Source organism: Hibiscus syriacus, unplaced genomic scaffold (genome assembly GCF_006381635.1).
Source record: "Hibiscus syriacus cultivar Baekdansim isolate YM2019G1 unplaced genomic scaffold, ASM638163v2 tig00008706_pilon, whole genome shotgun sequence".
NCBI classification, from domain to species: Eukaryota; Viridiplantae; Streptophyta; class Magnoliopsida; order Malvales; family Malvaceae; genus Hibiscus; species Hibiscus syriacus.
The window spans coordinates 154,749-171,426 of record NW_024062173.1 but is presented as its reverse complement, the minus strand read 5'-3'; the positions used below and the strand labels follow the sequence as shown (position 1 = coordinate 171,426).

Genomic DNA, 16,678 nt, shown 5'->3' with positions numbered 1-16,678 from the left:
ATCCAATCTAGGATCGTCTGGAAGCCTCATGCATCAATCAGAAAACAACCCAAGAATCCTGAAAATCAAAAGAAAAGGTTGAAAACTGAGACATGTGGATCAAGGCAAAAGAAAAGTCCAGACAAAGACCAGGAAACAAAGAACAGAAAAGGGAGACAAGTTACCATCTTGGAAATGACCCAGAAGAGAAAATGGGAAGAAATTTAAGATCTGAGATGAAAATGTTTACAATGCTAACAGAAAAGGAGGTTTTTCTGTTCATTTTTTTTCTTCTTCCTTTTCTCCTTGGTTATTCCACTTCTCTTTTAATAAATCAAATGAAATGGAATTTCAGGAGAGAGGCAGAGGGAGAAAGAGAGAATATATATATATTGAGAGCAAATCTTCTGGTGTAAGAATATTTGGAGTAGCTTAAAGAGTGATGACAGGAGATGTTGGAGTTCTATTTTTTTTTCACTTTTGTAAGAAAAAATATATAAAAAATCTTATTACAACTTAATGTCCATGTAACATAACTATTCTTTGCTTGGATGTAATGTTAGAAGAAAATCAAGCTTCAACTTTTGATTTCCTTTAATAAATTTGCATTTTTTTTATAGACAGGTTTGATCAAAATTATTGCATGCTGTTGTTGTCCAAAGTTCATCATGTTACAATGAGCCTTCTTTTGTTTCCAAAAGAACACCAAAAAGGATTTATAAAACATCATGACAATCATCATGTTCTGTTCTAGAATGTTTGAAGTCCCCAAAAGTTGAAATCTTTTTTTTTTCCAGATAACATTTGAGGATTGAGTTGTAAAATACAACCGCAGTTCATCCCATGTTTTCTTGTATTCTGCAAGTTGAGCTTTGAGCAGACAAATACCTAAATCCAACGGTTAAGAATTGTTAGATTATGTTATTTGATTCATTCATTTCATCTTAAAATATTTATATTCGATACTTATGTATGTAAAATCAGTGTTTTGGTAGGTTTCATGTGTGTTATGGGATGAAAAATTATATTTTTACATTTCTTTTCCAATATTGGTTCAACAACTTTTTGCTGTAAATTTCATTTGGCGTAAAGCAGAAAGCAAGGTCCAATGTGTATAATTTAAGATTAAAAGAGAGACTGGTTTATTTTAAGATATTTTGGGACATAATTTATGATTTGGCATTTAGCCTGCAACTTTTATGCATAGCACAAGTGAACAAGCAATGTAATAAACTATACAAAATAGACAATTCTTTTTTCTAGGTCCAAGATCCCAATAGATCTTCTTGGAAATTCAAATTGGTTTATTAGATATAAAGAATATATAAGTTAATTTCTTCGTTAGTTACTATAACTATATGAGTATAACTTATGGTTTTATACCGTTTCTTTTAATTATCGATAACGCAGTTGTTTGAACTCTGAACTTTTAGGAAGAGCAATAATCTTATTATATTATTGAGGTCACTTAACGGATTCAAGTATAAGAATTAAAAATGATCAAATTAGAATATAGAGATTAAACCTATAACTCTTATATATGTAGTACAAGGATTGATGGAAAAATTTGACCCAAAATATAATGAAGGCCATAACTTCCAAATGGAGCTGTACCATTTCAAGAGATTGATGATCCCAAATGGCCAAATCCCATTATTTCTTACCAATATTGTATTTATAATTTGCCTGTTTCACATCATTTTGAGCTTATTTCAAGACTATAAATAATAATGATTGTCTTTGTTGTTTTTATCAAATTAGGGTAGAGAAATGGCAAGTGGAGGAACTAGAAGGTGGATAGGAAATATCTTTGGTAAGACAAAGCTACTTGTAAGCAACTAAGCATGTATTTGGCTACAGATACTGGTATATTCGATTATTTTTCTTAAAGATTTTTCATGTATTCGAAGTTTTTCGAATATATGAACTTTCTTTGTTTGAATTAAGCAGAAAAATGGATGATCTTGCAATGGTTAGCAGGTAACTTTCAGATAAAAAAGGAAAAGAGACGAATATTTGTCACGTTTATTATGATAGTAACATGACTTATAATTCTGTTCTCGCCCTCAATTTGTACATAGGCTTAATGGCTTCTGTATTTCATTTAAAGGGCTTGGATAGATAAGTCTTGTTTAGCTTAACATGGAAGGTCTTCAGTGGTACAGGATTTTATTTCTTCTAAAAACATATTGAAATATCGGCTAATAGTTCGATCCCGGTGTGTCCCATGTCTCGGGTATGACACTATGAAGCATACAACAATCCTGGTGGCCGGATGCCAACGACGACATAGACGAAACCGAACAGTCTTCATGCGCAAGCAACGCCTTGTCGATCTGCTGCTCTACTTCTGCTGTAGTCGGTCTGTCTTGAGGCAAATGTGATACACACATGAGAGCGATATTTAGCAAAGGAAATGTCCACTGCATTGCAGCTCTAGGGACATCCTTGTCGAACACCTCTCCGGTCCATTCTTCTCTCACCATCGACCCGACCCACCGAGGAAGGTCGACTCCGGTTTTCTCCACGGTTTTACCGGTTAGCAGCTCCAGTAGGATAATCCCGAAGCTGAAAACATCGCCTTGTTCAGATAAACTTTTCTCCGGTGCCGTATAACCGTTGGAAGAGAAGAGGGAACTCTGTTTGGGGTCTAAAAGCCTTGAAATCCCATATTCACTAATCAGTGGTTCCATGTTGTCACTCAACAGTATATTTGAGAGCTTTAGATTTCCATGAGGAATGCTTTCTTGGTTATTGAAACTCTGATGTATGAATGCCAATCCCTTTGCAATTCCTCTAGCTATTGCGAGTCTAAGCCTCCATGGGAATTCATTTTTACCCTCAATGTAGCCTGCAAGTTAACAAAAACAGCCTCGATTTTTTGCATTTTTAGGAAAGAACAATGCAATACCGTTATGTTGAGGTGATGTTTCATTTGTGTGCACATTCATTCTCGATGAAAAATCTAAAATCTTACCTTGTAGAAAGTTTAGGAGGCTCCCATTGCTCTGGTACTTGTAGAACAGTAATTTTTCATCGTTCGTACAACGGTAACCGTCAAGAGGAAGAATGTTCCGTTGCTTCAAGTTCCCTATCCGCCTCATTGTTTGGCCAAATTCTTCGAAACTCACCTGCAATTTCTTCAATCTTTTGACAGCATAAGTGGCATTGTTCTTAAGTACTACCTTGTAGAAGCTGGTGTAAGAGCTTTGGCTTTGTAAATAAGCCGAGGCAGCTAAGAGATCATCTAGTTTAAACGTTTCATGGTCTTTGGCAAAGAACACGAGCTGTTGGTGTCCACCCTCCGGCCTCACTTCTCTTATGGCATAGGCCGGAGCAAGTTTGCGAGGCGATTCTTTCTGAGCAATTGAAATCTCATTCTCTTTTCTTCTTGTATCTGCTCTCTTGCTCATACAGTATAAGAACACACAGAAGACCCCGAAGCCTAGAAATAAAGGCAGAAAAGTCACCAATTGTGTTGACGAAAACGGGTAAAGAAAACGAAAGAACACGAGAATTTTACGAGGTTCGGCAATGTGCTTACGTCCTCGGTGCCTAGGCGGCGCTAGAAGTTTTATTCAATGATATTTTAGGTCTAGGTTACATCTCTATTTATAATAGAAAACCCTGGTACATAATTACAAAATTAACCCTGTACCGTACCTTGGCGAATATCCTGCCCCTTGGAAACTTCAATGTGGGTTGGATTACCTTGCTTCTTTAACAACTCGAAACATTCAACAAGTCCAAGCAATGCTTGAACTTGTCTGTCGTAACTGGCTTGGTGAACATATCAGCGGCATTCTCATCAGTATATACCTTCTGAAACAAAACCTCTCCAGATGCAACCAACTCTCTGATCTTGTGGAACCTTACATCAATATGTTTAGTTCTAGCACGATACACCTGATTCTTAGCCAAGTGAATAGCACTTTGATTATCACAAAGCAACTGAACTCCACCTTGTTGAACACCCAACTCCTTCACTAAACCAGTAAGCCATAAAGCTTCTTTTGCAGCTTCAGCCGCTGCCATGTATTCAGCTTCAGTTGTAGATAGTGCCACGACAGATTGAACAGTAGACTTCCAGCAAATAGGCCCTCCACCAAGAGTAAACACATACCCTGTCGTAGATCTTCTATTATCCAAGTCACCTGCATAATCTGAATCCACATATCCTACAACCAAATGATTATCCCGCTGACTTCCAAAAACAATTCTATGTCCCACAGTACCCTTTAAGTACCGAAAGATCCACTTGACTGCATCCCAATGTTGCTTACCAGGTTTAGACATGTACTTACAAACTTGACTAACAGCATGAGCTAAATCAGGACGAGTACATACCATCGCATACATCAAGCAGCCAACAGCATTAGAATACGGAACCTTTGCCATATTTTCAGCTTCCTTATCTGTCTTAGGGCACTGTTCTGATGAGAGCTTAAAGTGATTCGCCAATGGAGTGCTAACTGGTTTCGCGCTGCTCGCAAACCTTTCTAGCATTTTCTCAACATAACCCCGTTGAGATAGCCGCAGTTTCCTTGAGTCTCTGTCCCTGCAAATTTCCATTCCAAGAATTTTCTTTGCAGCACCTAAATCTTTCATATCAAATTCCTGACTCAATAAAGTTTTCAAACCGATAACATCATCCATGTTCTTCGCAGCAATCAACATATCATCAACATACAGTAATAGAAAAATAAAAGAACCATCATCAAGGCTCTTAACATAGACACAACAATCATACTCACATCGGTTGTAGCCAATCTTGATCATATAGGAGTCAAACCGTTTATACCACTGTCTCGGAGACTGTTTTAACCCGTACAAAGATTTCTTCAATCTGCAAACTAAATGCTCGTTTCCAGGTTGAGTGAAACCTTCAGGTTGCCGCATGTAGATCTGCTCCTCTAAATCACCATGCAAAAAAGCAGTTTTAACATCCATCTGCTCTAAATGCAAATCCCAACTAGCCACCAATGCAAGTACTGCTCGGATTGAAGTGTGCCTGACCACAGGAGAAAAGATTTCATCATAATCAACTCCTTTCTGCTGTGAAAAACCCTTCGCTACCAAACGAGCCTTGAACTTCTCCCCCTCTTTTTCTGTTACTGCTGGTTTCTTCTTATACACCCATTTGCAACCAATCGGCTTCTTACCCTCAGGAAGGGGAACTAACTCCCATGTGCGATTGTGATTCAAAGACTCCATCTCCTCAACCATGGCTGCCATCCACTTGTCGTTTTCCTGACTAGTAACGGCATCATGAAAAGTAACTGGATCATCACTGCTAACAGTAAGTGCAAAAGATACCAAGTCTTCAAAACCCAATCTGTTCGGAGGCTTTATATTCGTCCGTCTCACCCTGTCTCTGGCGAGACTATAATCCTGCAAATCATCCGTAGTGGAACCACCAGAAGTTGGTTGAGAAGTTTCTAGTTTCTCAACTGGAAACTGCTCGAAATCTACCACTGTCGTGTCTTGCTTCTGCTGCAACATAGACTGTTCATCAAAAACGACATCTCTACTAATCACAACTTTCTTCGCAACTGGATCCCAGAACTTGAATCCTTTGACACCTTTCTTGTAACCCAGAAAAATGCACTCCTTCGATTTTGCATCAAGTTTGGATCTCTCATCAGCAGGTACATGCACATAAGCAGGACAACCAAAAATCCGTAAGTTATCAAAACTAACATCATGACCAGTCCATACCTCTTCTGCAACTTTCCCAGCCAGCGATGCCCTTGGCGATCTGTTGATAAGGTAACACGCCATGTTAACAGCCTCAGCCCAGAAGTGTTTGGGAAGCCACGCATTCAACCGCAAACATCTGGCTCTTTCATTCAACGACCTGTTCATTCGTTCCGCAACACCATTCTGTTGTGGTGTCTTGCGCACTGTAAAATGCCTCTGAATCCCATGCTCCTTACAGAATTGTAGGAACTGTGAATCTGTGTACTCCGTACCATTATCAGACCGCAAACACTTGATTTTTCGTCCTGTTTGGTTTTCTACCTCAGCTTTCCACAACTTGAACTTCTCAAAAACTTCAGATTTCTGTTTCAAAAAATACACCCAAACTTTCCGTGAAAAATCATCAATAAAAGTAACATAGTACCTAGATCCACCCAAAGACGATGTCGTGGAAGGCCCCCATACATCAGAATGCACATAATCAAGAATCCCTTGAGTTGTGTGCTTCGCAGTCTTGAAACGGACTTTAGTCTGTTTACCAAGAACACAATACTTGCAAAAATCGAGCTTACAGCTTTTGACACCATGCAACAAGTTTCTCTTGTGTAATTCTGCCATACCACGTTCACTAAGATGAGCAAGGCGCATATGCCACAATTTTGTCGTATCATCACAGGACTCAACAGAGTGAACTCCACCTGCAACGGTACTCCCTAACAATCTGTAGATATTCCCTGCAGTCATCTTGCCTTTCATCACAGTCAATGCTCCTTTAACAATCCGAATGGTTTCCCTATCCTCGTCAGCCTTAGGGATAAAACCATTCTTGTGCAAAGTGCCCAAGGAAATCAAATTCTTCTTCAAGTCTGGGATATGTCGAACACCACTCAACGTCTGAACGGAGCCATCGTGCATCTTAATTCTGACATCACCAATACCAACAATATTGCAACATCGATCATCACCCAAATAAACCGAACCAGAATTAACCGGCCTGTATGTCGAAAACCATTCCCTATTTGGCATGATGTGATAAGAACATCCAGAATCAAGAATCCAAGCATCCGTCAATTGTGTCGTTGAAATAGAAAGCATATCACCCTCACTGCAATCAGAATTATCATCCTCGACCACGTTCACAGACTTGGATGAGCCATCACGCTTCTCATCAGTCTGTTTTTTCAACTTCGGACAGTCTCGCTTCATATGTCCCGCCTCCTTGCACTTGTAACAGTGAATCGTCTTCTTATCCCTGGATTTGGATCTGGAATTCCGCTTCCCGGACCCTGCCTTCTCTGGCTTCCGTCCACGATCTCGATTACCCTTGACATATAAGCTATCGGCTTGAGAGCTTTCCCCTGCATTCTGCTTCCGCTGGTTGTGAGCCAACAAGGCTGCAGTAATCTCCTCAACGTTGATAGTCTCTTTCCCATATGTAAGAGTAGTCACCATGTGTTCGTAAGAGGAAGGCAACGAACACAACAGAATCATCGCTCTGTCTTCATCCTCAATTTTCACATCAAGCCGAGCCAGATCAGAAACGATTTGATTGAAGACATTCACGTGTTGCGCCAAATCGTGATCGTCCTGCATCTTCAGCCCATACAGCCGCTGCTTCAGATACAGTTTTGTCGTTAAGGATTTGGACATGAACTGACTTTCCAACTTCCTCCAAATTTCGTCTGGAGACGATAGATGCATGACGTGATACATGACCTCGTCCGCCAAGCATAATCGTATGGTTCCTGCCGCTCGCTGCTGCAATTCTTCCCAATCTTCCTCATCCATCGACGCCGGCTTTGTAGGTCGCAAAGCCTTCAAGATCCCTTGCTGCGCCAATAGATCCTTCACCCTCGTTTGCCATAATCCGAAGTTACCCTGACCATCGAATTTCGCGACTTCGAATTTTGCTCCTGACATCTGATACCAATTGTTGACGAAAACGGGTAAAGAAAACGAAAGAACACGAGAATTTTACGAGGTTCGGCAATGTGCTTACGTCCTCGGTGCCTAGGCGGCGCTAGAAGTTTTATTCAATGATATTTTAGGTCTAGGTTACATCTCTATTTATAATAGAAAACCCTGGTACATAATTACAAAATTAACCCTGTACCGTACCGGGGGGGCTACGCCCCCGCACCCCCAACCCACATAATTTGTAACCCCACAACGAGACTTTCTTTGTCTTTACTGGTATATTTATGAGTCATACCTAACAAATTGTTTGTTTGAATTCTCTTCACTGGACTCTCTTGGAGGTCCTGCTGCAGTTTCATTCTGTCCTGCTACAATTAAAACACCGTCTCGTCGTAGGGCAATCGGTTCCTTGGAATACTTACATACATCCTTGAATTCTCGGCTGATACGGAAAGATTCGGATTCACGCAACTCACGTCCAGTACACACTGCAGCTAGTCCAGTAACAACTGCAATGCATATTAGCCCCTTCCGAAACATGTCAGAACCGGCTCTTCTCTGTATTGTTTCGACAACTTCTATCGGCCATTGTTTGAGTTGGTACTTCAATAAGGCACACCTTGATGGGATCGCAGTACATTGTTGTTCCTCCTTGTTTTTGATATATCAGATGAGGATATTTCCTTAGATATCTCCAATGGAATACATAAGATTCTTACTAGAATATTACCCGAGACGCCTTCAATATCGTGCTCGGAGTCGGTACTTGGCAGTGAACACAGTTGAAGCTATCATAGTCATCAGACTACATTAGTAATGAAAAACAATATCATATTCAAGAAAGTGATGAGATATACCTGGGGACAAGAACAATGTTTATGGAACAACCTAAGAACTAAAACCAGACAGCTTGATTTGTTCTTTTTTTTTTCTCTTTTCCAAAAAGAAGCAAACATACCTCGTTTTACCATTTCTTGCCTTGAATTAAACCGAATATCCATAAAAAAATTATATCATAATGGATTTGCAACTGTGTTTTTCCATGGAATCAAAGGCATCTTTTTTAACTGAAGGCATACTATACATGATATTCTATTAGAGAACAATATACAAAAGTTAGATGCCTGCAAACTTGACTAAAATTGATAAATCTCTCTATAGTCCCTCAAGGAAGACATGAAATTATAAATTGGTCCAACAGAGAAATTACATTTTAGCTCCTTAAAATATCCTTTCTTAGTTCCTTCATGTAAAGATCACTTCCAAAAAAAAAAAAAACTCATAACTTTTGTCATATATCCATAAACTCTCCTCCAAATATCATCTAAATCATAAAAGACACCAACAATATATGTGATAAAATCATCAAAGATAACTAACAAAATTTGACAAATCATCAAATCTGTAAAAAAAATTGAATAGTTTAGAGTGATTAATCTGTTCAAAAAAAAATTGTTGACAAAGACGCATACCACCAACAGATGAAGATGAAATCGTGGAATAAAATTTTTTGAAATGGAAATGAGTGAAGGCCAGCCAGATAAGTGCCAGGCTATAGCAATAATTTCTGAACATATTTGAGTGTGACAGCAAATACATAACAAAAGGAATCCTTATTACAAAACTTCATATAATATAAAATATGTTCAAAGCTCCATATGCCATTGCCAAGAGCCACTAATATTCAGAAACATAGCATGCTCACATCACAACAACCCATTAATTCATACCCTTTGAGTGGATCTTTCTTTTCAGTTGTATATTGATCTGACTTTACTTCAAATACATACAATATTGAGTAATTCATGCTCAAGAAACACAAGTTAGGTTCACACTCAACCTTCTCCCATTCAAACTTGATGTATGTTTATGAAAGGATATGCACAAATTAAACTAGTTTAATCCAGTTAATCTACTTGAAAAAAGAAATATTTTAAGGGAAAGCAACCATGAGTTTGGATTTGAATAATACATCAACCATGAACAAGAGTCTATACCTAAGTGCTATTGTTCATTTTCGTCGTCATCGTCAACTTCGTCGAAAAATGGATCCTCGAGCAGCTCCGCCGCTGACGGTCTTGTCCCGGGTTGAGCAATGCATCTCTCAATGAATGCCTTCGCATCCTCATCTCTAACCTTGTTTAAGGCTTGAGGCCTAACTCCAGTTGACACTTTCTTGTAAATTTTGGCCACATTGTCACACTCGCTATAGGGGATTTCCAAGGTCACCATCTCTAGAACACACATGCCAAATGAGTATATATCAACGAGTTTGGTGTAATGTTCGTCGTATAACTCCGGTGCCATGAATTCCGGTGTGCCGAGTATCGAGTGAGAGGAATGATTCTTCCCAACGATAGCTGCCAACCCCAAATCACCAATCTTAACCTGTTGAAGGATCAATAATTAATGTTGTGATTCACAATCCGAAGTGAGGAGAGAATAGTATTCTCCAACTTTTTCTTTCTTTTCTTTTTCCCCCTCAGTATTTTCCTAGTGAGTAGTGACCAAACATATAATAAAAAGAACTTTATCTAACCAAAAAAGCATACCTGACCAGTGTTTCCATTAACAAAAACATTGCTGCAATTAAGATCTCTGTGGATACAAGGCTCATGTGAATGCAAATAGTTCAAGCCTTTCAAAATCTGCTTTGACCATTTCTTCAACGCCTTCATTGAAACTTGCCTATGTTTCTTCCTGCATTCCCTCAAATTCCCAGAAGTACACACTTCGGTTACGAAATTCAGGGTGTTATGTTCCTCGTCGCGCCAAACGTTGTACAATGAGATTATGATGTTGTTGGCCAACGATCTTAACAACCGGACCTCCGAGTAAAGCCGATCGATCGCATCGTCAGAGAAATTCCTTAGCTTGACTTGGTTCCTTGCAACTTCAATGCCTTCTTCTTGATCAAATGCACGGTAAACCTTTTTAACTGCCCCGCACCCTAGAAGCTCCGTGTAACGACCATAACGGCGGGTCGGATCGACCTCGACGAAGGGCTCCGTATCCTTTTCGGACTGGGCTGGACTGGATTGACACTAGACATCTACTCACGAGAATATTCACGCCATACACGTAAGCGATCAAGGAGCCTTATCGAAAACCAGTTAAAAGAAACTTCTTTTTCCGTGTTGGATCAAAGTTTAAGAACTAAAACAATGACAAACAGCGATGAATCTTAAACAAATAAATGGAAAATCTAGAACAAGAAAACGCCATAAAAATATGAAAGAACTTGCGGAAAATGTTAATATAGAGAGGAAATTCTTAAAAACAACTGACAACACATCAAGCCTAAGAAAATTTTATCATCAAAAGCTAAGTTTTTAAGCCAAAACAAACTAAAAATAAATAAAAAAGAGTAAAGAAAACTAAAAAAAGGCGGGTTTATGGAGAGCTCACCATTAATATATATATATATATCAGAAGCAGAAACTTAATCTACAAATACAGCGTGTAACGGAGCAGGGCACATGGAAAAGCAGAAACTAAAATTTCTTTATATAAAAATTATAGATAATATGATCGTAGTGTGTTTGTTTGTATTACATATATTATGTAAAAGAAAAAGTTATAGAAGATGGGATCCCTAGCTAGTTTTAGAGCTTGACATTTTCTTGTGACAACATGAAGGAGAATGTGCTTATATCCAAGTTGTTTTGGCCACATGCGAGTGCCATCAATCCCATGCTTCAATAATCAATTTTTTTCCCTTATAGTTTTTAAAACTAACAAAATTAGATGTAAAAAGAAGTCAAATTCCAATCATTGTCGAAATTTTAAAAGTTTTTTTTTCCTTCCCATTTTTAAAATTAACAAAATTAGATGTAAAAAAGAAGCCAAATGATTATGATTATCTTTAAACAGGTAATACCTTATACTTGTCCCAATATTAATTAAATCTCAAAAGTTAAATTCAATTTTAAGTTTCTATATTTTTAGATGGCAAATTACAAATTTGGTAACTAACTTTACTGTCTCTCTCCGCCCCTATTTAACTTACTATACTTTAATTCTTTTTAATTTTCTCATTAAACTTAATGCATTGAGTTTTTTTTTGTCACTCGGTCGTTAAATAGTTAACGCCATTAAAATGAGTTATTATATAGATGCAAAACGATGTCTTTGGTGAATTTTTTGTAAATGTTGTTGTTTTTAATGCCGTTAACTATTTAACGGTAGAGTGATCAGAATAAGGGGAGAAAGAGGGTAAAGTTCAGTGACTAAAAGAACCTAATTTATTAAGTTCAATGAGCAAAATAGGAGAGCGAGCAAAATTCAATGATGAAATTTGTAATTTATCCTTTTAGATATTTGGAATTTAATAACTTTATTTTGGTTTTTAAGAGTTCAACTTTATTTTTAGCATTTTAAAATTTCAGTATTTTTTTTATCATCCTATTAATACATCCTACACAATTTAATGGAAATCGGAACGGATATCATAAATCAAAATTAAATTTGCTGAGAACCACATGATGGGGGTGAGATTTTGTACTTTTATCCAAAACTGGTTTATTAATATATGAGCAAAATTGATTTGCTTAATAGTGTAAGGGATAATTTGTCCAGTCTCCACAATGGAATGGTTAAACTGAACCAATCTCTACAATGAAGGATTAGATTGATCGATTTAATAGTACATGAACCAAATTGATATAGTCCCAATAATAGAGGGACCTAGTAGATGCTTACACCAAATAAAAACATTATATTGAACTATTTATGTTATACTAGATATGATATTATCGGTTATTAGGCTTGTAAATGAACTAAACGTTCAGCGAATCGTGCGACGGGAAGTTTGTTTATTTATTAAATGAACAAACATGAACAAGATTTTTCGTTCGTTTAATTAAATGAACGAACACGAACAAAGGGCTCGTTCGTTCATTTATGTTTGTGAACGTTCGATTATATGTTCGTTTATGTTCGTTCATTTATGTTCGAACAGAGGACAAATTGAATATGTTACGAAGATTATTGAAGTTGTTTAGATTTCAAGAAGATTATTTTGTTGAACAAATTAATTATAAGGCTTTATTATATTCGTATAGTTTATTTATGATTTATGTATATTTTTATTGTATTCGAACAAATTAATTCTAAAGTTACAATTTATATTAATGAATTTTAAATTATTATTTTTATTGTTTATTTTTTTATATATTTGTTGCGGTTTGAATACGTTTATTTTGTGTGTTTGTGTTGTTCGTTTATGTTTGTTTATTATGTTTGTGTTGTTCTTTATGTTTGTTTATTATGTTCGTTTATTGCGACCTTGATCGAAAGACCTTGACCGGGAAGTCTTCCGGCGACGCCATCGCTGAAAACAATTGAATCGGCGATCGAAATCATAGACGTCAAAAAGGGTGAGCTCAAGAAAGCCTTCGATAATCTCCAAGCCAACTCTTTGCTCATGTCTTCTTTCTCTATATCATGGTCCGACCTCGAATCTCACTTCACGGCACTCCAAAACTCGGTCACTCGACGATTCCGCCTCCTCGAATGCCGCGAATCCTCTCGCAACCCAGTTGTGGCCGCCCCCGTTTCGGAGCACACTCGGTGCTCAACTCACTCGTCTTCGTCAAAACAGGGAGACCCGTCAGCTTCGCAGCCGTTAACGACACCGGGCAGAGTTGATCCCGTGACTGACTCGGTGTTGACTCGGCCAGAGTTGAAGGAGTTTTGTGATAGAATGGATTGGAAGGGATTGAGGAAATACATAAGTGACCACGACAAAGAGCGAGAAGCTATCCAGATGGAGCTCCGTGTGCTTTAAAGAGTGCTCCAGATCCCGGGACAATGGTTTTGGATGCAATGGAGGGGTTTTATGTGGAGAATGGTCCGAACAAAGGCGATAAAGACACAGACTTGTTAGGTTTGAGGAGGGGTTGATGGAAACTGGTTTAAGTTTTAGTGAAGAAGTGAGGGAAAGAGCAAAGAATTTAGCTTTAGAGTGAAACGGCAAGGTCAATTTGAGCAAAGCTAACACCTTCGAGCTATTAGCTTTTTTACTTTTAATGGCAACTTACAGCTTGGGCGCTGTAGTTGATAAAGGGGAGCTCGTGGAATACTTATTCGTCGCTGTTGGATGCCGGAAAGCTATAATGTTGTGTAGTTCAGTCGGTTTAGGGGAGAAAGTTTATGGTAATTTTCATGTTTCCTTTATTGAATGCAGTTCTTACAATGATTTCCTGTGTTATATGTGCATTTGTATTTCTTTCATCTTGGTTTAAATTACTATGAGTGACTGGGCTTTTAAGAATTTATGTTTCATGTATGGATTTCTATGTCAATAGGTGTAGCTGTTCAAGGTATTGGATTCATAGCAGTGCTGTTGGCGTCTTATTAGAATGTGATTCTTGTTAAGTGCATTAAGGTTTATTTGATTTTATGGTTCGTGTTTATAGTTTTATGCTTCCTTTTCCAACTATTGCTTTTGTTTAAAGTTATGACATAGTTTGCTGCATATCAGTGAAAGGTCAGATGAGTTTCAATCTAATTTCTGCGTTGAATTGGGAGCATATATACCCCCTTTAACTTGACGTTGTTAAATGCTGGAGGTACTGGGAATTAATTTTTTGATTTGTTGTTAAATTGTTATCCTTGTGTTAGATGCCTTGGAAAGGAAGATACGTTTTCCCCTATATGAAAAGGGAAAATTTATCTTATTTTGAAGAAGAAAGTTCAGGTAGGAGACTCACCTTTACTGTCATTGGTATGAAGCAGCCCAAACACATAAGTAATGCTATTTCCAAAAGACAAAAACTTCTTTCTTGGATTAAGAGGGAAGTGACTAAAGCATTTAGTTTTTTTTTTGGGGGGTGGTGGTGGTGGTGGTGTTCTTTTTGTTGCATCAAATCAATGTTTGGCATGCAGTGTTGTGGATATTATTTTCTCATTTGAATGACTAGTTCAAGCTGTAATTCTGGGTCATTAATCATATACTTTGAGCAGAGAATTTACATAATTTTCTGCTCCATTTTCGATTTAGAATTCTCTCTTTCATGCCAACATTTATCTATCTTATTGTTTTAGACGTAGCTTGTGATAAAACAGCGTTGTCTTTCTTATATGTTGCAGATTTGTTTCAAAAGCTGGTAGATAATGGTAAGCAACATCTTGCTGTGAGATTTATATTTGAGTTTGGGCTTGCCGAATCATTCCCACCAGTGCTTCTTTTGGACAGCTATCTGAAGGGGACAAAGAAGCTTGCTGAGCAAGTTTGCATTGATGGAAAGAACTCTTACAGGTCACTGGTAAACTTCTGTTTCCTGCAAACTTTTCGGGGTATGATGATACTCGAGTTTTGAATCCTTTTTTTCTAAAAATAAATTATTTTCTCATGCAGAATGTGGCAACAGAAAAAGAAATTGGTGCCTTTAAATATGTAATTAAAGTAATTAAAGATTGACAGCTGGAAGCTGAATATCCACAGGAGCGCCTTCAGAAGCGTCTTGAGACGCTCGAGAAGCAGCTGGCAGACAGGAAACGCACTGCAAAACTTACTGCTGCTGGGTCTCAACTCTCAACAGCAGCAAGCTATTGAGTCAGTCTGTCAGCAGGCAAAGAAGAAGAAGAAGAAGAAGGTGCAGGGGAAGCAGCAGCAGACCGGCAACAAGCGTCCTAGAACAACTGCAACTGTTTCCCCTACGGTAACCTCATTTGGTGTGGCTGGTTCAAGTTCAGTGGGTCCACCTTTCTAGCAATCTCATCTGCAGCCAGCAGGTTTATTTCCAGATCAGCCTGCTGCATATTCGAGCTCGCTAACTGGTCCTTATGGCTTGGCAGGCCCTACTCCTGCTGTTAATCCATATTCAAGCGTATCAGCTACCGCTGTGTTTGATTTGGCAGGAGCCCTTTTAGGTTTCTCCACGACTCCAAATCCTGCTGCATCCCATCCATATCCTTATGGCCAGCAGCCTTTTAACGGTGCATATGGTTTACCACCTCAATACCATCTAAAGTAGCTCAGCTTTGTTTTTGCCTGTGGTATGCTTTTGGATGCTAAGGCATCAATGGACTGGTTGTTGGCCACTTCTGCATTTTTTATGGCAGAAACTAGGTTTAGTCATTGATAATTTAGCTAATTGACATGAATCCTGAAGATTTATGTAAATGATATATTTTATGAGATGACATTAATTTTCAATATCGGCCATTCTATCTTAATCCTATAGCAGTTTTCGAAATGATTTTTCTGCTTTGTCCATGGAGTTGGACCTTAATATTATGTAAAATTTATGACTATAGATCTTGTATTTAATGACTAAACTTTAAATATTGTAAATGTCTGGTAACTGGTTATTTTCTCATCTTGGGGTTAAAGATAGCAGGCTACGTATAGTTCTAAGTGATTAATGTCGATGCCAACCGGAACCGGAATCATCAAAGGAAGGGTTCAATTATTAAAGCTGTAAATTTAATGTTCCTTTCCATGGTATCCTATTTATTACTATCCGTTACTCGACGGCAGTCTCTGAGATGCAGATACACAGTCACATGATTGTTCATTTATGAAACTTGCTTCGCATATAACAGTTCAATGATAGGGAACACTGGTGCCTCCCTGTTTCCCTTTGCCATTTATGTCCAACACATTGTTTAATGCTAGCTAGATTGCTGTAGTTTTTAGTTGAACTTCTTAAATACAAATATATAAAGAGAATTAGCACAGACCTGTTTCTGTAGTATCCATTTTAGCCGAATTGCTTGTGAAAGTACCCAATGCTTAAATTTCAACCTCTCCTTCATGGCAAATTGGCTTCAACCTGAGCACTACCGTTACCTTTATTTGTACATATATAATTACTTGTGTACTCAAATCCCTTTGTCTGGTTTTAAGCTAAAAATCATTAATGCTCAAATTCCATAACTTCTTTTTTCCAGGAAAAAAAAAGTTTGTTAGTACTCATAATGCTCATTTTTAACCCTTTTATGGATAATGTCAGTAAATTCCTGCTTTGATCCCATAATCATATCATCACCTGTCGTTTATATTATTTATAGCAATGACTTATTTATTGCATGCACACAAACAAGAAGTTTACGTTAATTTAAGGTAAAGAAGAAA

At 37.9% G+C, this 16,678-nt stretch overlaps 2 protein-coding genes and 1 pseudogene across 2 annotated transcripts; 1 reads left to right on the top strand and 2 right to left on the bottom strand.

Moving 5' to 3' along the window:
- Positions 1-1,991: 1,991 nt before the first annotated feature.
- LOC120202384 (probably inactive receptor-like protein kinase At5g41680) lies at positions 1,992-8,136 on the bottom strand. Its single transcript, XM_039202816.1, has 3 exons — positions 7,923-8,136; positions 2,957-3,424; positions 1,992-2,830 (listed from the first exon to the last, which is right to left on the bottom strand). The coding sequence occupies exons 1-3, from the start codon at positions 8,134-8,136 to the stop codon at positions 2,181-2,183; spliced, it is 1,332 nt and encodes a 443-aa protein (XP_039058747.1). The 3' UTR covers positions 1,992-2,180.
- Positions 8,137-9,600: 1,464 nt separating this feature from the next.
- LOC120202383 (probable serine/threonine-protein kinase WNK11) lies at positions 9,601-11,291 on the bottom strand. Its single transcript, XM_039202815.1, has 3 exons — positions 11,230-11,291; positions 10,149-10,629; positions 9,601-9,984 (listed from the first exon to the last, which is right to left on the bottom strand). Exons 1-3 carry the CDS (start codon positions 11,289-11,291, stop codon positions 9,601-9,603), a joined length of 927 nt encoding a protein of 308 aa, XP_039058746.1.
- Positions 11,292-12,901: 1,610 nt separating this feature from the next.
- LOC120202382 lies at positions 12,902-15,757 on the top strand (annotated as a pseudogene).
- The last annotated feature ends 921 nt before the right edge of the window (positions 15,758-16,678 follow it).